Source organism: Falco peregrinus, chromosome 14, assembly GCF_023634155.1.
Source record: "Falco peregrinus isolate bFalPer1 chromosome 14, bFalPer1.pri, whole genome shotgun sequence".
NCBI classification, from domain to species: Eukaryota; Metazoa; Chordata; class Aves; order Falconiformes; family Falconidae; genus Falco; species Falco peregrinus.
This window is the reverse complement of record NC_073734.1, coordinates 9902125-9928109: the sequence shown is the minus strand read 5'-3', so window position 1 is coordinate 9928109 and position 25985 is coordinate 9902125. Positions and strand designations below refer to the sequence as shown.

Genomic DNA, 25985 nt, shown 5'->3' with positions numbered 1-25985 from the left:
GTAATTTGTGAAAATACACACCCTTAGCCCATGTCAGACTGTTTGTTCTGTAGCATGTGTTCATCCTAAAGTACTCTAACGTGTGTTCTTGGTCCGTGAACTCCAGTGGCTTTCAAAGCTATGTTTAAGTATGTTATTCAATCAGTATGAATAGCAGTAAGGCTCTCCAGTATTCCAAATAAACACTTTACTGAATAGTTGTGGAAGTTTAAATAATCCTTGAAGAATATAGTTCATGTCCCAGTCTGTACTTACTGTGTTTCTTAGTTTAACAGAACAAAGCTGTGTAAGGGAGTCGGGATGCAGAGTTCTCAGCCAACCACCCCTGCTGAACTTCTGCAGAGAGCATTTTCCGTTGCGGTGTTACATGATGGGGCAAAGAGCTGCAGGCTGCAGCCTCAGAGAACAGGTACAGCACTCGCTCTTGTGCACGCCACAGAAAGCTGTGCGTTTGATAGCGAGTTGACCAGAGCATTGCTGAAATGTGCTGGAAATTGAATCCATTCTGGGGAGGGGTGCTTCCCTCTCACAGGGAAGGGTTCATCAAAGCAGACATAACAGGTGAGTCACAAAGTCAAAGATTTGCTGGAGCTTTCTGACAAAGCAGGCAAACTAAGGTAGCTAACGGCGAGTAAAGACTGGTGATTCAGCCAGAAATTGACTCTCAGATGTTCTGATGCATTTTAAAAGACAATCTAGTAAAGTAACCTAATGCAGAAAGAGATCTTTCTTAGAACAGAAGTACTAGTGACCAATTTCAAAATTGTAACCCTGGAACAAACCATCTAAGTACCTAATTTACTTCCTACTAAATATAGTTTCAACATGGGACATCTAGCAGACAGAGTAGGTGATACAAATTTAACTGGGAGATAAACAGATATAAAATTCATTATTTTAGGTGCTATCACCAATGAAACTGAATGAACAGAAGTTACACAGGAGCCTATGTGTGGTACCTTGACTCTCTGTGTCCCAAGGTAGACATAAAAATGGCTACATGCGCCTGCAGTTTCAGAAGCATTATTTGAAACTGTTACGGTTAAGCCTTGCCATAAGATTAGATTTAATTTTTACATCACTGAATTTTATTGTATACCATTCAAGGAATGTATTTATAATCTATTACTATTACTAAGAAATAATGCTATATGGTGTGTTTTATGTACCTTCCTTTTCCTGAGTTTGTGACAGTTTACTAAACCTCAGACCTTGATAAACTGGTGAAAGGCCTTTCAATCTAGCATGACCACACAATTAAGTCTGAATACTATCATGACTCAACGCCATTCTTTAATCTTGCTGAGAGCTACAGTGCAGAGCTAAAGCTGTCGTTACTAATTCTGTAATAGACATCAAGGAGAGAATAAACAGAACAAAGCTTACTTCAAAGACCAGCGTCTCATTAGTCGGTCCTGCTGCATATAGACTCTCTGGATGGTTAAAAGAGCGTTGATAATCAAAAACTGTTCCAGCAAAAGAAAACTTTCCTGGCCAGTCAATTGTCCAGTCTCCTGTCAGATAATACTTTTTGCTGAGGTTGCGCACTGCAAGGTAGCTGGTGGAGATCTGCATTTCATGGAGCTGTATACTGCGTGCTCCGGCTGGAATAGTGACCACGGCGTAGTAGTCTGAAATGAAAGAAGCAAGCGACACTTTTGCAGTTGCCATACAGGTAGAGATGGTTTATCATTTTTGATCCAATCTGAAATTTTTGCAGTTTAAAAGTTATTTAAGAGAGCTCTTCTGATCGACCAAAGTTACTCCGTTTTCACAAGGAGAAACCAGTTCTGATTTTAACCCCTCTGTGCAGCCTATAATCAGAGTAACTCTGAGGTATTTCAATTCCTGGAATTTTTCTTTGTGATTAAAGACAAGAAAAAGCAAGTTCACCTTAGTAAAATGCAGAACAGACTAATGGCTATGTCACTGTAATTGTTTTGCCACGTTTTCCCTGTAGTTCCCTACAGTAGTTGGAAGGTCCTGCTTCCATCACAGACATGGTTTTTGAGGTGGGACGCACTGGGATGCAGAGAGCTTTCACAGAGTCCTGTATACAACTGGATCTCCCTGCTGTGAGCCATTGCACTCTGAGCATGTAGAAATTTCACTCATTGTACACCGCTGACAATCCAGCACACCCTGCACACAGTTAATTTTGCAAAGCATTCAGTTTAGATCATTTTTCTAGCATTGTATCTCTGTGTGACTATACCCTAAACAATTTCCTGGCCTATATAACTGTAGCATTGACGTGCCTTATGATCAACAGTAATTGGATCCTCAAAATACCCCCATGGGTAAAGAAATATTATCTGCATTTTATGCCTGAGAAACTGCGGCATAGTGAGATTATTTCACAAGAAGCCAGTCCACTGAAGTCCACTAAAGAAAAGTCCCACCTCCCAGTGGCTGGATCATCCACTGAATCAGCTGGACAGCTTCCAGTCAACTTAATTTGAAAATGGACACAAAAATATGGTCATGTTTGGCATTATGCTGTGTATCGCTTTTTATGTCCTATTCCAGTCAGAGCTGCTGACAGCTATTTTTTCACTTGCCTGAATCCTAAAATCTCATTTAGGAGGAAATTCACACATAAAGGGAAAATGTGGCTTAAGAAACAAGAGAAATGCTTGCAAGTTAACTAACCAAGACTTATGCTCATAGCTTTCTTGTTACCAAGAAACAGGAGAAATGTGAACTCTCCTCTCACTCTCTGTGTGATTTTCAGTTCACATCTGGACTTCTAGCCACTGCCCTAATGAGCAAGGAGTCATATATAATACATGGGGATACAGCAGAGCAATGAGCTGATGATCACGTGGAACAGCTTTCCTTACCATTAGCTTTGTGCTGGATCAAGTATTGGCCTTTAAAGAACTTGCATGTTGAATTATCTCCTTTACAAACTCCACAAGCATCCAATACAGCTTTGGAACCAAGTCCATGATCACACCCTACTTGCTGCAACCAAAAGGCACAAGTGAAGGACTCAGACACAAGGGAATTTGAAGAAACAGCTGCATTTTCCATAAAGGAGTCAATTGCCCACTTAAAAAAAGTAGACATTAGGTTTGTAAGAAACTTAGTTTTATCTTACTTCACATATTCCGTCAATGCAAATGTCATATTTATTTGGAGAACACAAAGTTCCATCCTTCACTTTGCTGGACATTGCAAAGAAAAAGTCAAAGTCTTCAGCTGTGCAGTATAATTTACATCTATCTTCCTCTGGGGGGAAAAAACAAAACCAACAACAACAAAAAATAATTAGCTGACCTGTAACATAGTTTAGGAAAAAAAGAAAGCACCCTGCTATTGTTTCTTCCTGCATCCTAACTACAAGGATTAATTGTGTCTGGTCATATTAGGACCCCATGACAGACAGGAATACAGCCGGATACAGTAGCTTATATTAGTTGCACTGGTTCACAGTTTCAAATTTCATTTTTTATTAAGAGAAGTGGGAGACTGCAATAATTTTATCTAATTTTCAGTTACAATTAGAAAAAGATGTAAGGTGGCAAAAATGGTCAGTTCAGCTGAAAGCTAGCCCTGGGGCCAGATTTTCCCCTATCAAAAGCACTTTTCCTCTAAAATACCCCAACCATTGTGAATCAGATTTCTTGTTATACCAGATCGTATGTTATGCTCATAAAGAGCCGACTAATTCTACATAGACAAAAACAGTAATCTAATTTGAAATATTGTCACAATTGCTGAAATGCACAATATTAATACAAACAGTAAGTACAAGAAATAAAGCAGCATAACAAAATTTTGAAGAACATGAAACTGGATTCGAAATAGTATCATTTTATTCTTAAATAAGCAGCTGGATTTTCAACAGTAGTTTCTACAGAGGCAAGGCATCTGTGGCAGTTTTGAAAACCCGATTGTGTTCTCAGGACTACAAATGTAGATCTTGCAGGAGATTTTGAAAAAGCACCTAAGAGAGTAAGGACAGGCATTTTCAAGTTCAGAGTCACTTGGGGATGTCTTGCTTTTGAAAATTTCGCCCTTTGTTCCTAATTTTAAGATTCTATTTCCTTTAGTAATTGCAGCCTCTACCTTTAAGACCACTGTCGGCTACCTTAATTTCTATTAAACAAGACTCATTATTCTCCCTGTTCTACAACATCCACTGTTCCATGCTGTGAAACCGTAGTTCCTCTTTCCTCTGTTCACATTGGCTTTTAGGACATAGGTTTCTAATACCCGGAAAAATGTCTGCAAAGGCTTTTGAAGAAAATATAGTTAGGCTGTGAATGAGAGTTATGCGCATGTGTGTATATATAAATAATTATACACTTATTATCATCAAAAGCAAAATTGTACAGGTGCTAAATGAAGCAGCTACAATGTGACACAATTCAGCCACTTTTATTCAAGTAGTAGCAATTGCAGCTACAAACCATGCTTTCAAACTCCAGCAAATATTTGTTGTATCAGATAAAAATGAATACTGAGTCAAAATATTTGCAGAATTAAGATGTGTAACATAAAAATAAACTTTGCTTGTACAAAAGACAAGAAATCATTATTGAGACCTGAGCTTTATAAAGATCTCTTAGTAAAAGATGACTTTAAAAAAATTATGCCGGTACATTGTTTGGTTTTTCAATTCACATGGGACTGTACCAGCAGAAAAGTCAAAAGGTTGAATTATTGTTACGTTTTGAAATCTGAGAACATTCCAAAGGAAGGAAGATTCTGGTAGTGTTATTGTGGGAGCTCACATTTCCCATGCTGAAAAATTCATGGAAATTGTTTTGTTTGGGTTTGACGCTAACCAATACGTACTATAAATTGAAAGAGGGGCTAGCAACAGCCAGGGAGTCACGCTAAGGACAAAGATTTAAATTCACAACCCAAATCATTTCTGTGTGTTCATACAAGCGGTTTCACACAGGAAGCCAGATTCAACTACACTAGAAAGCCAACACATCTCAAATAGGCCAACTGAATTTCTATTTGCTTACATCAGGGTGATATTTTCCCATAGAAATACACATGAATTACAGCTTATAGCTTGCTTCCTGCAATTGCCTTTGTCCATCAGAGCTGTGGCATAATTACCTTCCACTTTAGTGTATGGCTTCCATTTGTAGTACCATCCCCGGAAAGGTTTGCTGTTGTATTCTGCGCACTGCTGGGCACGGAAGTCCAAGCTATTTGCTGGACATGGCTGAGTATTACAAAGTTGATAAACACGACTGGAACCTTGGCAGAATGTGCCACCATACTGTGGCCTAAAGAAAAGAAGAAAAATATATTTTGCAAAACCTACTTTCTGTGTGATTGGCATGTTACGTGTATGAGAAAGCAGAGAAGATGAGAGGATGTTTTGTCTTAGGAGATCAGTATTTCTTACATGGACTATTAATTTTCATGGTTCCTAAACCCAAGCAAAGCAGTTACCATGAATTATCTGCTTGGATCACTGCAAACTCAGCAAAGATGCAAACATCTAGAGGTGAGTCATGTTTTCACTAATTTAAATTTATAGGGCTATTTTGTATTGGTTGGTTTCAATCTTATAATATAGTTACTTTTACTCTGCTGCAACCCAAGAATGAACATCTGCAAAGAATTACCTATCACAATAAGAGTTAATAAAGGATAACATAACAGTCTTCAAACATAAACAGAATGAATTATTACATTTGGGGTTTCATTTGTTTTGTAAATAATTTTGAAAAAGTGTGCTTTATAAACAGTGAAAGGAAGCAAGGACTGTGCATAGTTGTCCTGCTTTAAGAAAATGTTGGAATTCATGGATAACTTTAAACATGTTACATCCACTTCAGCAAACCTTACCTAGGCATTTCCCTTAATTTTAGCCAGAATAAAAAGAGCATGTTTGATTATTGTGCTGGTATCTTACATTATCAGAATAATATTTTTTAACTACTTGGTCTACGCACATAACTGTAAAACAACATAAAATGTAAGACTTGCTCTTTCTAAAGTGACTGAGAAGTCTCACAAGCTGCCGAGAAATGTATTCACTCACTCTTCTATTCCTTATGGATCTATATAGGAATTCCCTGATGTTATTTTTGTAGTTGCACAATGCTCAGATATACATCTGCAAGTACTGAGCCAAATCTTCAAACCACCAAATTCTAAGAACTGCTTGTCGTATTATACAATTTCTTGCATCAAGTGAAAAGAAATGTAACAATGCTACAATTGCACACATTTATATAATGATTTTTAAAAATTAGGGAATATAAATACTTGGAAGACAAGCCATGATCTTTCAGTGGACAGCTTGCTCATGTTACATATGTATTAGGAAAAAAAATAGAATAATATAAAAGATACTTAATAATAATAGAAGACTAACAATAATATTTAATAATAATAGTTTAAAAGATACAGTTGCAACATATTTTTTTAAATCCCTAAACACTATGCTACTTCTATTCTCCATATCAGGCCTCCCATACACCTTCTCCTGGCACGCATCTGACTGGAGCGATATGGAGATGGCTTGGTGCAACATGGATGAGAAAATCCAGGTGCTTTTTCTGTTTGCTTTATTATAAATTTTAATGCTTGTGTGTCTAACCCTCTAACCAAGCTGGGGTTTGGTTTTTATGTTTTGCATCAGCTTTGAATATACACAATATCTGCCTCTTCCAGAATTCTGGGCTACAAAACAGTCTTTCAAAGGATGAGGTGGAAATCCACGTGCTAGTCTATTTAATACTGGGTTAAAGCACCAGCAAAATGCGTTGTGGAAAAAAACCCCAACTTCCAGTGACTTTTCTTGACGTCACCTACTAGCTACACTGGCACTGGGTATAATGGTGAAGGTCTTAAAATGAAGTCAAATTTTATGCCCTAGTTGCTGGCCGTTCAGTTTGTGCAGGGCAGGCAGGACATGTAACGTCAGTGAAGTCAGGGAGCTGACTTTGTGCAAATGGTGAGAGCTCTGAGCCAAGGCAGCCAAACTGTTGGGTCCTTACCCAGCTCGCCACAGACCTTCTTTACAGCCTCAGCACATGTATGATTTTTGACCTCCTTCAGCCCCAGAGAACAAATCTGCTTTCGTGTAAGGAAAAGAAGCAACCCCCTTCCAAGTAAATGCCACCAAACAAGCAATATAATAGAATTATTTATGGCTAAATCGTGATTTCTAGCCACAGTCTTGCATTTGAGGATGGTATAAAATTCCACCAAACTAAGGGAGCACTGGAAGAGGCATTCTGTTTCCCAGCTCTGTTACAGCATTTTAGTATTACAGCACACTCCCGCTACTGAAACTGTCAGCAGAGAATTATGGAAACTTCTCCACCTTCACCTTTTACCAGCAAGATGTCAGTGAGAATTAAGTAATTCACAGGAAACTAGGTGTAAATCTGAAAAACCAAGTTTCCGAGAAAAGGCTATTATCTGCATTGACAAAATCATGCTTTTATTGGTGATGTTTATACCACCAGTAGATTTTGGGTTGACTGCCTACAGAAGCTCTCTTAGTATAACTGCACTTAACAACAAACGCTTTGCACCGAGGGTATTTCAATAGTTCTGTAGTGGTACAGTGCCCCTAATACAGCTATAGCCTAACCTCCTCATCAGCTGTGTACTTCCCAGTGTTGGCACACACAGGCGAAGATGCCTGCACGAGTAGCTGCTGTTAGTGCTGAGGCCTTGCTGAGCATAATTGGAAAAGGGAAAAATTTGGTGAGAAAGGCCAGCAAAAAGGCAGTCCCCAAAGAATGATTTGTAAAAGCAGTTTAAGTGCAAAGATGTAAATACTTCACTTCATATGTGAAGTATTCACATATTTAAAAGTAAGTAGCTGAAATTAATTCTGCAGTACCCTTTTAAGAATGGACTTCACGAACCGTGGAAGTAAAATGGATATTCACAGCAATGCAACACAGAAGGTGACAAATCCTGGAATTAATCTGATCAAGGAAAGTATTTTATGCATTACAAAGGGAATCAGACTCTGAAATGCTGGATTTCTATTTTTTCATGTTTTGTAATCAGTTAAATTCAAGTGAGAACATTTCTGCTCACATTATGACCATATTATGGTAGTATCACAAAGCTAGACTATTTTATTCCGCATGAATGTGAAGGGTCTACAAGGTCTTTCACAGTCTTCATTTTTAATTAGTATTTTAAGTGGCATGCTTTACATCTGTTTACATGTGCATTGTCTATAATCACTGTTACAGATACTGTACACAAAAGATTAAAAAGACATGTTGAAGCAATTTTGGTTTAGTCTTTTGCTTGCATACACGCCTAAAACTCCATTCTACTCTTACTGAACAATGCACTATTGTGAGGTGGGTAGGATGCAGTCCCACAGATACGATTTAAATCTCTTGGGCAGAAAGTCTTCAGGTTCTTTTCCAGCTAAAGTATTATGTAATCTATTTCTATCTTGGAAAAGTACCTCAACTGTAAAATGCTGAGATGTATGAAAGCCAGATCCAAAAAATTACACTGTGACAATTTACAGAAACATAATGATTTTAGCAAATCTGCATCGTTCTGTGTTCTACAGATGACCCCCACAGGTGTTTGTTAGTAGGAATTCGTACATAACTTTGGTGGCAATTCAGAAGCCATCCCTGGAGCTGTTTGAGTGTAGTCACAAGGTCTGTCTTAACATTGTCAAGAGAAAGGGAATGGAATCAGTTGGGTATTATTTGCAAGAGGAGAATTTCACATACAAACACAGGGTACAAGATTTCCATATGCAGCAGCCTGAATTTGTGTTCTTCACCTGTCTTTAAGCTTCTAATAATTTGTGCCACCTTAAAAATCTCTGGAAAGCTAGAAATCTCCCTCAGCTTTCACGAGAAGTCAGTTACTTTGAAAAACAGACTACTTATTTAAAAACTTCATTTTAGAGTCCAGTAAGTTCTTTGGAGATCCATACCCCCTGTCCTAATCTCTTATAGAAATACATTTTGTTCCTTGTCATTCTCAAAATTTTGCTATCCAAAATCATCCATCAAGCCTTTGAACATAATAAACATTGGCTCCTACACAAATCTGGATTAGGAAAAGTGAAATAAATATATTACATATGAAATAATGTACCTAAATGTACTGAAATATATAAACATCTGAAATACATTTCAGAAGTTTCAAAAAGAAAGGAGTCATTATTCTTTGTTTATGTGTAGTTCTAGAGGTGAACAATGAACAGTGGCTAGGTTATAAATTGTTCCATGCAGTGTAACATTGAAAATGGATAATATAATTTTTGTAATGATTCCACATTTATACAAAAGTGCTGTGATGGGAAATACAGCTAACTGGATATTTGTACACTGTTGTGCTTATTTATAGTCCTGTCATTTTGCCACTCTAACTCCAAGAGACATTTATAGTACCTTCTCTCTGCTCTAACTGAATTATCACTAATATAATAAAATTTAGTATAAACATGTTTGTAAACAGTTGTGGTATCAAGTTTTACTTGGTTACATCAAGTCTTGCATCAATTCCTACTTTAATAAGAACAGACAGATCACTGAACGCAAGTTTAAATACATAATGCTACAGTAATGGACACCCTTCATGTTAAAGAGCTTCTGTTTGAAGACCATTGGAAAACATTATCAGTTATAACAGTGCAGCAAATGGAAACATTTCAACTAGTGGACATTCTTCTGTCACACAGGGAGAACAAGGAAAGGCTTATGAATAAATGCACAGAACAATGTGCATACATACAAATTTAGCAGCAAAACAGGGACCAAAGTAGGAAAACCAAAATATATGTATGACCTGTAATTGAGGCTCTGCATTCTCTTGCTAAATAGTTTTTTGATTTATCAAAATACACTGAGAAACAACAGAAAAGGTTGAGAAAATTCCCTGCTATGGATCTGCAAAAATTGGCTTGACTGAGTGAGGGTAATAAAGACTATTTTAACTAACTCACATTTTCCTATAACACAGTATATGAAGCATGGATATTATTACTGCAGGACTGTATAGTAGGCATGAGGCTTCTTTACAGCCCCATATGAACTGTGTCATATTTTCTCTGTTTTTTATTAATGCAGTTTAAATGCTGTTTTTATTGTGTGCAATGAAGAATACATGTGTCTATGCTTGTTGAAGTTGTGTATGAAATAAAAACAGTGAAATCCTTTTTTTCTTGTTAGTTGAAGTGAATTGAGTACTTGGGAAAGATGCTGGTGAGATAACACTTTACCTCTACTTTGAAACAGTATTGTAAGGAACAGTAGTATTTACAGTGATAAGACATTCACTAGAGGAAAATACCAGAAACGTTTCATGAGCTAGCATACAATTCTTGGGCTCAGCAACTTTATTCTGACCTGTGAAACATAAAAGAATGCAAAGAACATGACAGCCAAACAAAGGCATCTGCCTACAACCATTCTAATACTGACTTAAAACATTTTTGGTTTATTATCCTGGATAATATGATCTCATCAGAAATCTTGAGAATTTTTAAGACCTTTTTCCCTTGCTTTTAAATCACTAGGTGTGAATCACTCTGTGGCGTTTTGTTAGTTCTGCAGGTATTTGATAAAGTTTTGTGTCACAAAATAAATGGAGAAAGCTGGACACTAGGTGTTCTAGTACCCTGGTACCTCAACCACTACTTTCTAGTATCAGGACATACTTCTGTCTTTCACCTACTGACTGGTCATGACATGAAAGAAAGGTCTTGGAAACATTTTCCCATGTACTACTTCCCTACAGAAACGGACTCTTATTTTTTTGTTCTAATAACATAAATAGTTAGTATAAAAATAATACCTTTTCATATCTATGTCTTACTTTGGATTATTGCAGTGTCTTTCTTGATATGTGACCCCACCTCCACAAGTGCGAGTACACTCTGACCACTCAGACCAGGCAGACCATTGGCCATTTACAGGCTTGGGTCCATGATCACCATATTTGACACACTGTCCTCTTCGACACCACTGCCAAAAGAATGCCAAAAAACATCCCGTCAAAGTTAATGGCACCTAGTAGATGCAAAAAAGAAAAAATCCACATTTAAAAGTTCCAGTGCTTAACCATAAAAAACATGAGGTCACCTATCAAACTCCATGAGATATTTCACAGTAGGACTAGGACTCAGAAGTAGGACGTTGATCCACACAACGGTATAGATGAGTAATGTCCTAAAATTTGTCCAAGTTATGAGCTGAACATCTCTAAGGTACAAATTTTCAAAACTGTTCTCTTGCAGACTGTCTTTTTGGCTTACTCTTCCCACAAAAATCCATGTTAATTTATGGTCCTGTGCTGTCAGAATCTCAAAACTTCCCATGTAATTTAAAAATAGTCTGCTAAAATTCTGCTAATTTTTTTCCCTTTTGTAATTCACTTATGAAATACTGCACAAAGAGAAAAAGCAAAATAGAATGTTTTTCAGTAATTTGAAAATCAAAACAATATTCTACAACATTGCAGCAAAAGAAACATTTCGTGTAACTATAGAGGAGTGTAAATTAGAAGCTTTGACTAAAATAAGTAACACTGCTCTTTCAGTAGTGATCACTGATGATAATATGCATGATGGCCTTAGTCGGTATAGGAAATATTATGGCTTAAGGAATGTTTATATCAAAGTGGAATTTGAAGCCTTGATCTAACTTCTGATATAATTAATGGATTTTCTTACAGATTTAGATTTGCCAGATACATGTTATTCCATAGCTCGATGCGAAAGGCATCACTCCCTACCGTCACATAGGTGCCACTGTGGGGACCAGTCCTGACTATGTATTGCAGTGCAATCATTTACAGAGCAATCAGAAAGTCCATGAGAGCAAACCTAGAGGGATCTGGATAAAACTGTTTGGACAGGAGGTGGTATTTGACCCAATACAGTCTGAAAACAAATTAGAATGACATTGTCCTATTTATAAAACAACTTACCATACTTATACCACAAGCTGTTCCTTCTGCTGCTGGCATGAACTTTGTCTCACACCGATGACCCACTTTGTGACACCAGAGCGATTTGCATATATCCTGAGAAGAAAAAAAGTACTCTATCTATAGTACTCATAATTCCCATCATTTCCTCATGTTTAGAAAGAGTAACAAAAGATACATGCCTTTGCTACCCTAAAAGCTGTATAAATAAAACCTTTTCTGAATTTAGATAGAGTCCAGGGTTTAAGATCATAGCACAGCCACATTCTGTATACTGCCTGCTTCTTTATGCACCATTTCACTATGTATTTTGTAAAACTGTTTTGACTGTGGGACTATAATAGAACAAAAATAGCGTTAAAAGGTTGAACGCTAAAATTACATCAAGTCTACAAGGACTATAATACTGTGAAGAGTCTAGATTTTCTAAAACTCAGGAGGTATCTGGAAACAGAGTCTCTTCACAGTGCTGTTCATTCTCTCTTCTTTCTTTACTAGCTATAGAAGAAATAGCTGCCATCACCTGATAAATGTGGTTAGTATATAAAAAAAATCAAAATACTCCATGATATTAACAGGAGTAAAAGAAATTACAATACTTTTTAGAATGAGCACTTCAGATTATTTAATAAAATGTCTTCTCTGAAGAGATCAGCAAGGAGTGTAGCAGTCACTGAAATAATGAGTTAATTAAATGAATCCTTCATTATGAAGTCAAGAGTGTAATTTATGTTTTCATTGTTCTAAGATAACTCTTTATAAATTTTCCAGGCTTTACTGTCAATGCATAAGAGTAAAATAAAACACAAATAACTTAGTCCTTGTTACCCCACACCCAATGCAAGTTTTGATCAAAATGCTACTGCCTGCTGATTTCCCTGAGCACGGTAGCCAAGGGCTCATGGGCCTTATGTATTCAGCTGCACTCCTTATGACTCCTGGAAAGAACACATTTCCTTCTGAAACTCCCCTGGGATTCCAGTATTCCTCAAAAGAGGCCAGTACCTTCAAAGCAAATTTCCAAGCAAGATAAGGTAGAGAAATAGCCCAGGCCTCCAAAGAACACGGTATTACTTGTACTTATTTAGTGTACTGCAGTTCTCTAATGTAATTTTAACTTCTCAAAAGCATATCAATAGGTACCTTTACAAAGCTGAGGTTGCACAGTTTTGCTTTCATTCCAAATTGCCATTTGCACTGGGTATCAGCATCATAGATCTGCCCTGGCAGTTTGTCAGGGTATTTATACTGTCCTGTTTGCTTAGGTTCATCAATCAGGCAGGCAGCTTGAGCTGTACTATAATGAGAATGTATATTAATCATTACTATGATCTTTATATTAAAATATTTTAATTTGCTACAGACCAGCAAAAACACATAATATGGTATGCAGTACCTTTAACTAGGTTTAGAGGTATGCACTGAAATTAGAATATCTGCTTGTAGGAGCCAAAAGATCTTGACATCTTGTTGGTAGCCTAACCTGCAAAGTTTTAAGGAAGCGGGACTTTCCAGGCTTTCAGACTGTTGTGACAACAAGAATGATGTCAAATTATTTTCCTCCCTTTATTCCTGTGTAGCCAAGAGCAAGGTGATCTAGTCTGCTTCTTTCCCCTAAATGGATTACCCAAAAGGAATCAACAGAACCAGCGGGCACACTGTCTCATTTCAGCATTCGCTTTGTGTGGACTTACAAACAGGAGGCTGCTGACGCTGTGTGCTTTGGGTTGGCTGTGTCCAGCTTAAGACCAACGTACAGTCTACTTTTTTCCCTTTGTATACGCTTGAGAACCCATGTACATAGAAGGTCACTCTATGCTGGATTTATCTTCCAAGTGTAAGTCTCTTGGACCATACTGCATGTTGGAGGGCTTCCATGACTTTTAATTTGCAATTTGCTTGTGTACTCAGAATATGTTGCAGCATGGCAGCAAAAAATAAATCACCAGAATTCTGTCACCTTTCCTGGCCGCTGCTCTAAGATACCAGCTTGTAATTCAAGGATCAGATCCACAAAACTATCTAGGTGCTTGATTCTCATTCTAAGGAATTAACATCTAAAATGCCTGTGTTGGATCTGGGTCTTATTACCACCTCCACATTTTTAAGTAATCATGTATAGTCTACCCACGCACAACAAACAAAAGAAAAGTTGTACAGGAAAGGACTGCAATTCTACAGACATTAAACACAGCCCAAACACCAGTTCCTTTAAAAGCATCACTGAGTAATGCCAACACGCCGGAGAAGTAATTGGTATCTTTCTCTTTTTCCTTTCATTCCCCCCAGAAACACTATATGAAAAATGTAAAATGTCCTTGCTCGTGACATGAGCTAGATCAAGAGAAAAACTCCAATGAGAAAGGCCACTAATGTTAATTGACATTTTGTAATGACTTTGGTACCACTGTGTCTGCCCTCTTTGGTGTTCACTTCCTACTAATTCTCTAATAAACCTAGCTGCTGACAGGAATGCCTGGGAAAGAATGATATGCGGGATATTCATGGAGGGTGAAATTCATGCTTTTGAAACGAGGCAGGACAAAAACATTTACATGCCATACCACCTATACGCTTCATAAGTCCAAGTGTGTGGGCTCACGTAGTACATGGGTTTGAGCACATTTTAAAAGAGGTGAATTTCACACTTTAGTAATTTTTATGTCTGTTCAAGAATTCAAGCCCAGTTATTAAAGATATATTCCCTGGCACCAGCCCAGATTTACATCTGACCTACCTGAGAAATTTGTTGAGATACTGCCTGCTGCATACAGACCAAGAAAACACTCCATTGTTTCCCGTGAGCGTGGGAGACATAATATTACCCTCAGCTTTCCTACAAGGATTTCCTTCTCCGTCATGAATCATACCAAAGCTGAAAAGAGAACCATGTGTGAGAGTGAAAATCTAGATTAATCAGAAGCAAGACAAAATCTGGGGCAGAAGAAACACTTTCTGGGTAAAGTTCTATGCCTGAACTCCACAGGGAATGTGGAATTCATCTCTTTCGTTCCAAAGGGATGAAAACAGATGCACCATACTAATACTATTAGTATGAAACAAGCTCCAATTAATACCATTCAAATTTTATTGTCACCATACACTTGTCTGATGAGAAAAAGTTTGTCAGGTTTCACAAAAGGCCCATACTGGTGAGGCAAAGGAGCTCTGCAATGTGAGCTGATGACAAGATGCTGCCACATAAGTACCAGAGCTGCCAACTGTGTCAGTTTTACAGTTTAACCGCTTCTTTTTCCTGAACGAGAAATGTTCTGTGGTGGGATGGATGGAAATGGTGGATCTTATTTTCAGCCATACTTGTACTTGCCTATAAATCCATCAGCCTAAAACATGCGTGCAGTCTGAGCCTTTCTCTGCCTAGCAATAATGCCTGCTAACATGAATGGTGTGGAGATCAGAATCCAGGGAAACAGCAGTGTTACACAGCTGTAAGAATATAACTGTCCTCATAACAGGAGGCAAGAACTACATAGCTGTATTCAATCTTTAGCAAAAGAAGTGCGACTGAATGAATAGAATACAAGGTATGAATATAAAAATGTGATTTATTTTTTTTGAATTTTGGCTACTAACTTGCTATATTATCTCAGCAAATCACTTTCTTTTCCTCACCTTTGTCATACACTGTCACTTACTTTGCCTTGACTGTAATCTCTTAGTGGGAATACTGCCTCTTTCTGAGTGCTTTGCTCAGTCTGCAGCACCGTGAGGCTCTCCTTTCACTAGGAGAGGTGTTGGGATAGTATAAAGAATAATAAGCAATAATAAAAAACACATAAAAATTATAAATTATGTGGAGCTTATTGATATCTTAAAGCTAATTTTCAGGTTTTTTCCTTCCACTGTTTTATATTTACTCACTATATGGGACATCTGTAAAAATCAATGTGTTTTGAATAGAAATTTCATAATCTGTTACTTCAACGTTGTAGTACATTGGCAACTTTATGAATGCAATCTGTGCACATGCAGGGAATATCTAATTTACTGGAGCTGGTCCTCTACTGTTACAAATCATTGCAGGCTCATCAGAGTTACTGCATGTGTTGCCACCAGCTGAGGCTCCAAACTTGGTAAAATATATGGCTCCTATAAGTGGACAAAAAAAGTACCAACTGAGCTTGTATTTTAGAATTGTTTATAAAATGCTAACTTTTTTTCACATGCATTGCAGCCAAAGAATGCAGAGTTTATATACCCACTGACATAACGGGCTCTGAACTCCCAAAGGAACAGTTAAGCTTTCAGGTAAAAACACAAACTGCTTCAAGAAAACCATAAAAATGTGTAACAACTGAAGGTATTTGGTGGATTGCAGAATGTGATCTATACAGTATACAATATTCTCCTACTACAAAATCCTTAGGATAATATATTCACAGTGGACCTTAGCACCTTCAAGTCTGTCACAGGTATTTTTTTCTTCCAAGAATCTCTGTATCACAGAGACAGAATTCAGTTGTTCTCAATCACATACTAGGTAGTCTCAGGAACATGAACACGAACATATGATAATAAAGACATTTCGTATCTGGCACAGATTTTTTTCCAGGACATAAGATACATTTAATTAGGAGTATGGAACTATACCAAAGAAAGGCTGAATAATAGGAGAATCAAAGGTAGTGGTGAAATAGAAAAAAAACCCCAACTTAAAAAATTTCCAAGCATAATCTCTCAAAGCAAATAAAAAAATAAACAGGAAGGAAGGGCATTAAGAGACGAAAGGGGATATTTCTTGAAAAATAAGCTGTGGGCCTGATTCTCTCCTAATACTGATCAAAGGGCATTAAAAATATACTGAGGCCAGTGAAACTGCATTAGTGTGACAGGAGGATCAAACTATATATTTTACATCTTTGGTCCCATTGAAAGCATTGGCACCATTCCCATGGGCTTCACTGGTAGCTGGATTATTTTTTAATCCCTCGTTTCCCATCAGATGTACAAAAACCTGTGAAAGGGTCACTCATGTAGACATTAGGTCATAGTATATACTGTAGAGCATATTTGTACAATGAAAACTAAATAGTCCTGATTCAGTCATGCAGAATCAGAAGGACACATGCCTTGACCGAACAGCAGAATACAGTACCACTGCTTTTCAAAGATATTCTGTGCAGTAATGTCACTGGACAAAATAAAGATCCTATGCCCATGATTTTATCTGACCCTTGATTTCAGGTTTGTACCACATAAAGAAACTATGCCTCTATGCTGCCAGTGGTTACACAGACTCCAGCTTGAACTATGTTAAAACTGAAAAACAAAACCATAATAAAGTTGTGAAAAAGTAATTCAAAATTATTTGGGGAAAAAAAACAACCAGAAGAGCAAAACCTAATCATCATCTTCAGATTTAATTCAACAATTCAGAGAACAGCTGAAGCTCCATGGAAGATTATTACTGATTTCGTTTGAGAGACAGGAGGTTCTTAGGAAAATTACATTCTTATTATGATAGAAACCAAATGGAAATCCAATGGATGTAGAGACAGGGAGGCAGAAACCCCCACAAAGGCTCTTTTTAGCCAAATGACGCATTAGTTATAGAGAACAAAGGACAGGTTGAATGGAATGAATGGCTCCCAGATGCTATGAAACACTGGGTCTTCTGGGAAAGGGACTTTTAAGAGATTCAGACAGATCACTCCTCCATACTGTGAGCTGCAGTGTTCTACCTCTTTTTGGAGCAACCACACTGATACTAGAAGCAATTTGTCTACCAGAACATGGTAGCAATGTGGGAAGCCTGTAGATTATTGTTGTCAGCTTTTACTGTTTATTCTTGTTATCACCTGTAATATATAAAATGTTGAAAAATAAAAATAAAAGGAAAGTTACCCTGAGCAGCTGATTCATCATTTCATGCTAAAGGACACACCTCTGAGTGAAAAATCTTGACTCTGGCCTAAAATTGTCTATAGCTTCCCATCAAATTAGAAACAGTTGTGAGGTGGCTGTGACAGAATAAGGTTCCTCCACCTATGGCAGCAAAATCAATCAAAATCCAACAGTGGTTATTTTTATTTTTCTTGAAGAGATGATATTTAACATGGCCAACACATTAACTGGATGTTTGATGTATTCTAATCATTATACAGCACTCTATAAATCATAGAATCACGGAATTATTTAGGTGGGAAAAGACCTTTGAGATCATCAAGTCCAACTGTTCAGCTAGCATTGCGAAGTCCACCACAAAACCAAAGCACCACATCTACACGTCTTTTATATACCTCCACAGATGGTGACTCAACCAGCTCACTGGGCAGCCCGTTTCAATGCTTGACAACCCTTTCGGTGAAGAAATTTTTCCTTATTTATCCAGTCTAAATCCTAGTGCAACTTGAGGCCATTTCCTCTCATCCTACCACTTGTTACTTGGGAGAAGAGACTGACACGCACCTCACTACAGCCTCCTTTCAGGCAGTTGTAGGGAGCAATAAGGTTTCCCCTGAGCCTCCTTTTCTCCAGGCCAAACACCCCCAGTTCCCTCAGCTGCTCCTTATAAGAATTGCGCTCTAGACCCTTCACCAGCTTCATTGCTCTTCCCTGGACATGTTCCAGTACCTCTACATCCCTCTTGTAGTGAGGGGCCCAAAACCCAACGCAGCGTTCAAGGCACAGCATCAACAGTGCTGAGGGACAATCACTTCCCCGGTCCTGCCAGCCACACCATTTCAGATACAAGCCAGGATGCTGCTGGCCACCTTGGCCACCTGGGCACACTGCTGGCTCACGTTCAGTAGCCGTCAACCAGCACCCCCAGCTCCTTTCCCACCAGGCAGCATACCAGCCCCCTGCCCCCAGCCTGCTGCTCTGCGGGGAGTCGTTGTGCCCCAAGTGCAGGACCCGGTACTGATCCTTGCTGAACATCATACAACTGGCCGTGGCCCATCTATCCAGTCTGCCCAGGCACCTCTGCAGAGCCTCCTGCTCTCAAGCAGATCAACACTCTTGCCCAACCTCGTGTCATCTGCAAACTGACTGAGGGTGCACTTGATCCCCTTGTTCAGATTGTTGATAAAGATACAAAACAGGACTGGCCCCAATACAGCCCTGGGGAACACCACTTGCGACTGGCCACCACCTGGATTTAACTCCATTCACCACCACTATTTGGGCTCAGCCATCCATCCGATCCAAATGATCCATATTTAACTGATTTATGTTAACTTGTGCTATGTTTCCATTCACTCACAGATTTATTTATAGAAGGAGCACGTAAGACTCATGAAACTTACTTGTGTCCAGATTCATGAGCAATTGTAAAAGCCAGTCCAAGGCCTGTATCTTCATTAATGGTGCAACTACGGTATTTGCTGCACATGCCACTGATAGGTGCAAATCCTGAAGGAAGGAAGCAGTAGAATAGTTTGTTCCCCTACAGAATCCCAAATACATATATCATCTGCACTGGTCCTAATAAGCCAGTCTATTTGTGGTGCATGAAGATGATTGTCTGCTTCATCGGATTTATCATGGAGGAATTACAGCAGACTTTTATTTAGCTATAAAGAAAATCCTGTATAAGAAGTATAAATCAAACCTAACCTCTCAAAATATACTTTACTTGTAAAGATTATTCTTTCCCCCCTTCATGCCTTCACTGCTCCCAAATTAGGGAGGAATCCCATTCAAAAAGGGCAAGTAGTCATAAAAAGGTAAAAAAATATCAGTGGCTCAGAAATATTCTCAAAATCAAAAATATTCCTTGAAGAGGTGACAATTCAAAAGGATGTCTTCAGAAAGCTTATTTTGCCACTTTTTCTGGGGCAATGATACCGGAAATACTCGTTTTCTTTTAGGTATCTCAGAGACAAATATATAAAAATAATAGTGTTCTTTACCCTTCAAAAAGGCTACTATTATGCGCAAAAATAGACGATTTTAAAACATTCCCATCTCTATAAATCAAGATGATGCTGTTGACACTCACAAGTTTATCAGAACATGTTTTCATGTCATACCTAAAGTATCACAGGGCTCATTTTTCCAAGAGCAGATATCAAAGCCCGTAAGCAAGATGGCATGGTCATGGCGCTTTCCATTCTTCCCAACCAGAGCAGACTGCCATTGGCAAAAGCTGTTCAGTGACTGGTCCGCATGGTGGTTAATCAGTAATCCACCCTGTAGATATTTCATGGACATAGAAATAAGGTGCTTCCATCAATATTTGAGAAAGGCAATTGAAAGAATAAGAGTTGGTTAGGGAAAAGAGTATTACTTTTTCATATTTGTTTTGCATAAACTTATGTATTCCCATGTTAACTGTCTGTGATGACCAATTCTGTTGATAAGTGAATCAATTACAATTGTAGAATAAAACTGCTCCTCTCCCCAGACACAGATATTTTCAAAGTCAGTGGTTGGAATTACAGTGTACAAATAATTTCGATTCCTGATAACATTGAACGCTAAACTGTTTTCAATCTTGTGATTAAAATATTTGGAGATTTCTCTGAAGGAAAAGTATTATCCAAGTAGATCAACCCATCACAAATTTGTCTTCATCAGAAGAAATTTTGTCTCCTTTTGTGTCAGCATCCTTACCAAAAGAATTGGCACCACTCCCACCTTTTGTTACACACTATCTTCAATTCAGGACTTTTGACTCCTTGCCCTTCTGATCACCACATCCTGGAAAGTCCAGGTCACAATCTTTTTATTTATTTAAATACTTCTTAAGTAGATTTCTCATTCCAGCTATTTCTGTTCAAGAAAATGCTGGAAATTGTTAAGTTTTATCTCACTGAAATCATTTCAGTGTTTCTAAAGAACATTTACATGAAACGAAGATTTTAGTATCAAAACTGAGAAGCAGTGAAATGCAGAAAGTGTGATTTTGGAGGTTTTTGTGATTTTCATCTTCTTCTCACGCTTTATGTCTTAAGAAACCTCTAATGAAAGTTCATGTACCTAACATAGGAACACCCAATACTCCCTGTGAACAGCAGCAAATGAAGGACAGCACACAAAAATTCTGACCCAACTTACAGGCTCTTGTTCCAAAAGAAGAAGGCTCACAATGATAATGTTTATATCACTTCCAATCGTTCCATCTTTAAACAGACTAGAGACCTGCAATGGTTATTGAAGAGGAAATATCATCTACATGTGTAATTTTTTTAATAGACTAAACTCATGTATTGAGTTACTGCATTTGGCTTCAATTTCCATTTAAAATTAATGGAGTTATTACCTTTTCAGATTAATTTAAAATAGTTTAACCCAGAATTATGCCCCAAACCACTAGACTTATTCAAAAACCTTGAAAACTTTCTATTGTCTTCAGTGAGCTTTGTTCTGTCCTTGGTTTCCTGGATTAAGCGTAATCAAGTTCAAATTCAAGTTTTGTAGTACAAGGGCAAAGCCACAAAGCAAAATATATTTTTTGTTAAATTATATGATTTTTCACAAAATAAATTTGTGCTTTCTCAAATGAATTTTTGTTTCAAGGAGAGACATCAGACAAAACAAAGTTTCATGATACTAAATGAAAGTTTCCATTTCAGAGTATCTGCCTTTTTTGTACTACACAAGAAGTAATTTAAAATATGACATTTTAAATATTTTCCTTTTTTTTTTTTTTGAACCCTACAGTACTGTTGACAGAGCTGTGATAATCTAGGGATAATTCAGATACACCACATCTTACCATATTCATGACTGTTAAGATGTACGTTGTTACATTTTCCTTGCCATGTTTCTCCAACATTTTTTTATCTGCCACAACAAGGGTTTCAACATTGAGACTTCCATTTTTCTGAATTTTAGCAGATGATCTTTTGAACCTTGCAGAAGTCCCATATTCATCTGAGCGAATGTACGTCTCTTCCGTGGGTGGCTTAGGTGCATCTAAAAGGAAATAAAACTCAGTTTTAGAAAAGGTTCAGAGCACTCATGAACAGTTTCATCAGAAAATGAAGCATCACAAGTTTAGAGCCTTAGATTATTTTTACAGCACATGATCTAGTACTTATGGCTAAGTTATTCTATATTTATTAATAAAGACCTGATTCATTCCTGAGCGAAGGATGGCTACAGGGAGAGAAGAAAATGGGAGAACCACAATCGTATGCAATAACCACTTTAAAATAAAAGAATTAATCTAACAAAATGGTAGTATTTGTGGCAAAAAATACATACAGAAGTTTAACAGAATATCTACATTTTTCCTATCCTTTTGATAACTTCTTAAGGTGTTTGGCATGTGCTACTTACATAGCAGTTGGTAAAAAAGTCCTTTCCACAACAGATGTCCACCGTCAGTACAGAAAGCAGACACACACCACAAGTAAGATTCCTGCCAGCCTGCTGTTGTGATTGACATTAGCCTTCTATGTGAATTTGCCACTGAGATTATCCCTGCTGGGAATATATTTATATAGGGAAATGTCAGGCAATAGCAAGGAGGGCTTGGTAACAGGATATGCGCATCCAGCCCACACACCCCAATGCCAGGGAGCACTTTTTCCCTCTGTACTTGTGTCACATGGTCAATGGCACAGTTAGAGCATGGTCTCTACTCCATTTCTTCACAGCCAGGAATGGGAAAATAAATCTATATCCTAGTCCTGTAATGCTGCTGTTATTCATAGCTTCTTTTGCATAAACCTACATTGCCTCTGAATCAAGAATTAACTCGAAGGCCACTTCAACATATTATTCAGATAACGATAGAATTTTTTTGTTCACAGGATGTAACATGACACAAGTGAGGAAGCCTCAGGTAATCAAAAAAATCCTGCCTGTGTCTCATCACAAGGACATAGTTAAAACAGATGCTACTTCCTTCCATGCCAAACTGGGAAATCATGAATACCACAGAATGCACAACAGCAGCCTGCTTGCAAGGACTAAGTCACTCTGAACTATGTTTAACATGCCAGTAACTGTGCTAGTAAGATTTTAAAATGTATCAGTCATTATAAACAATTGTCCTTTACAAGCTCAAAGAACTTTTCTGGAAGCACGTCAAGACATGAAGACATGCCTCACCCAAGAGTGAAGCATTCAGTTCAAGGCACATCAGTTTCCATGTACTGTTTTGAAGGCAATACGACTTCAAGGCATTCGACTCATAAATCCATGAGCAGTGTTTTGCTCTTGAATTAACTTCACTGTTACTAATAAAACCTAAGCAGCAGCAATGTTTCAAGCATGATTTATGATCTACAGTCCAGTTAATTCTCAGGATCTAAAAACATTTAGATTGTGAAGGGTCTGAAAGATTATTAACTGGCTGTCCTAGTGCTTACAAATTGCCAGCATATGAAATTGTAGAGGATGGTGAGTGGGACAAGCTACTTTTATGACACTAAAAGTGGCAGTGTGCTCTTCCCTCTTACTGTTCATCAAGTTTGGAGTCGTTCTTGGGTTAGGATAAATTAACCTCAACTCAGTGGTGTTAATAGTAGAGGAGTGTCTTCCATAAGACTGCATTCTGAATGCCTTTGTTCATTCAAGCTGAAATTTTCTATTCCAGGTGATCAGATTGGACTTTGCTGAAAATTTCAAACTGATATGACTCCAGATCTCAGAACAAGACAATGTACAAACCAAGAAAAAAAACACCACCACCAAAAAAAAACCAAAACCAAGAAAAATGTCCCAAATAATCATAGAAGAGGTGTTGCCTTTACTGAAGTGAGATGTTTTCTTCTACATCCTGTCTTTACTCAATTAAACAATCACAAGTGATTTTATTTGTAGGACTGCATTCATTCAGTGAACATACATTGACTTGTTCTATAGATTAGCCAAAGCTGGGTATAGAAATAGGTTGTAATTTTTTAGAACTCCTTCATTTCTCTCGGAAGGTTACAGATATGTACTGCATGAACTGAAAGACTGCAGGATGTGAAAAGAAAGTTTCATGGTTAAGGTAATTAAATGCAATCTTGCTTAATCAGATCCTAACAGCATCTGAAACAATCTAAACAATGATGGGTAAATCACTTATACTAAACTCATCACAGCTAGATGCTAATTGCATGTTCTTCATTTAACATAAACCCAACTTGAATATGCAGCTAAGAACTCACAGCTGTAACTGAAGTTATTTAATATATAGATACACACATAGAATTAGAGGAGCATATATTCTGCTAAGTATTTTAAAGAAAAACCTCAGTTTATTGATTTGGTCCCCAGAAGCAATGGTTATTTTTGACCTCTCCTGTGTCTGAGCCATGAGAATAATGACAGTATCTTCTCACATGCCAGGAGGTTATGAAAATACAGTGTTCAAAATGTACTCATTTATTATAGCAATAAGCACCATGTAAAAGCTCAAGTGGACACAAATAATTCTTAATTTGGACAAGCAGTCACAGGGCATACAGTAAAAAAAGTGCAAGATCACAGCAGACAATGCAAATAAAATGCTGTAGAGCTGATGAGCACCAGTGTCCTCTGCTCTGAAGCAGGCAGCAGGAAAACCAGACAGGAGGGAAAGGGAGTGTGTAACGAGGTATTTGTGAACTGCATTAGAATGCAAATGTTTATAGGTTGAATCATAGGCTTGTGCATCTGGTATTTGAGGTCTAGCTTTCCAATCTAGAAAGAAGGATTTTTGAGGAAGCTGTCAATTTTTAATAGGCAGTTTTCAGGCCTCAGGCAGGCCTCAGTCTCAGCCAGCCACCTTTTCCACTACCTCCTTTCTCATTCCTTCCCTTCTGTTTGTTTTCTCTTTCTTCCTTACATGCCTGCCTTTTGGAAAAGGAACTGTCTCATTTTCTAAGAACTCAAGTAGGAAGTTGGAAGAATATCACTGGACTGAGACAATGTTTTCAATACTGTGTGCAGTCCTGGAGACCCTCATTAAGAAACTCAGCTCTAAAGCAGATCAGCTTTCAAACAGAATCAACTGAATGCTGTAAGCACAGATATAGGGTCCAAGGGGGATCTAAAATGTTCTGCAATTTGAGGGTCTAATGAGGACTCAGACTAGACCTTGGCAGGATAATATATTCCAATATTTTTTTAAGAGGTGGCTCCAAAATCTTATTTAAACAATTTACATGGGAGGTTCTTTTTGAAGATCTCAGTTGCTAAACATTTCATTATCAAATAGTGAGTTCTGAAAGACGTATTCTCTATCCTCTCAGAAATTACTGATTACTTTTTCTCCATCTTCAAACCTAATTAATTATATATCCCCAAACTAACAGAGAGCAGATCAGGGGCTTGGCATCCATCACTGTGCAGAACTGCTTACTGAAAACTACGTAATTGTCACAAAAATCAGGCAAGGGATCTTTTAATCTAGGTAGAGAATAAGAAAACTAAACAGTGATTCTAATGGCTTAATAAAATAGATTATGACATCAATTTAAAGGAATAATCAAGTCTGTAATATCTAATCCACTTTAGAACTGTATAATTTAAGGTTATTATATCTCCATCACAAAGGTGACTGTGAATCACACTTCAGAATCACCATACAGTCTCTAAGAGCCACTATCTCAAACAAGGAGAGAAAGTTTCCTTACATACATTTCTTGCGACGTCCACAAAAATGTTGCTTTTGAAACCTTCCATGGTGGTAACCATTTGCTTGAGCATGATACTTGTGGGAAGTGTGAGTTCTGTGATGACCAAAAGAAAAGTGTTTGGGATTGGACTCTATTGTGTACCGATGCACTTTCTCTTCTGCAGTTCGTTTATATAATACATGAGGATGGTGTCCAGCAGGCGATGTGTAGTTGTGCTCCTGTGCTAGCTGCTGAGGTAACGGAGATATAAGGAACTCGATCTTCTGTGTCCTTATCAAACCTGACTAAAAAAAGAAACACCACCAGAAATTAGAGAAAAGACTGTCAAAGTTCACAGCTGGAACATGCTAGGTCTTAAACTGTTTTTTCTTCAAAGCCTAGACAGATTAAAATGTGCTCTTCTAAATTAGATTTACTCAAGATATAATCTAGATAGTCTTCTCAATTAAAATATGCATTTTTTCACTTTGGAGATCACGAGGTTTCACGTTTGGTAACACACAAAACAAGAATGTTGCGGGACTGGCAACATAGCACCTTCACACAGTA

The 25985-nt window shown here is 37.8% G+C and overlaps 1 protein-coding gene across 2 annotated transcripts in view; it reads right to left on the bottom strand.

Moving 5' to 3' along the window:
* Window positions 1–25985, bottom strand: part of ADAMTS18 (ADAM metallopeptidase with thrombospondin type 1 motif 18) — a 79865-nt gene that overhangs the window by 25331 nt on the left and 28549 nt on the right. The window contains exons 4-16 of one of the 2 annotated variants that reach the window (XM_005241420.4): window positions 25438–25720; window positions 21596–21795; window positions 20935–21018; window positions 19908–20067; window positions 19182–19287; window positions 14651–14788; window positions 13057–13210; window positions 11914–12009; window positions 10801–10949; window positions 5083–5255; window positions 3104–3234; window positions 2844–2967; window positions 1387–1631 (exon numbers count right to left, since the gene is read on the bottom strand). In XM_005241420.4, the coding sequence (XP_005241477.2) occupies window positions 1387–1631; window positions 2844–2967; window positions 3104–3234; window positions 5083–5255; window positions 10801–10949; window positions 11914–12009; window positions 13057–13210; window positions 14651–14788; window positions 19182–19287; window positions 19908–20067; window positions 20935–21018; window positions 21596–21795; window positions 25438–25720 (2043 nt within the window). Of the gene's footprint in view, window positions 1–1386; window positions 1632–2843; window positions 2968–3103; window positions 3235–5082; window positions 5256–10800; window positions 10950–11913; window positions 12010–13056; window positions 13211–14650; window positions 14789–19181; window positions 19288–19907; window positions 20068–20934; window positions 21019–21595; window positions 21796–22161; window positions 22502–25437; window positions 25721–25985 lie in introns of those variants that run through there. The other variant, XM_027792490.2, reaches the window with a different exon arrangement.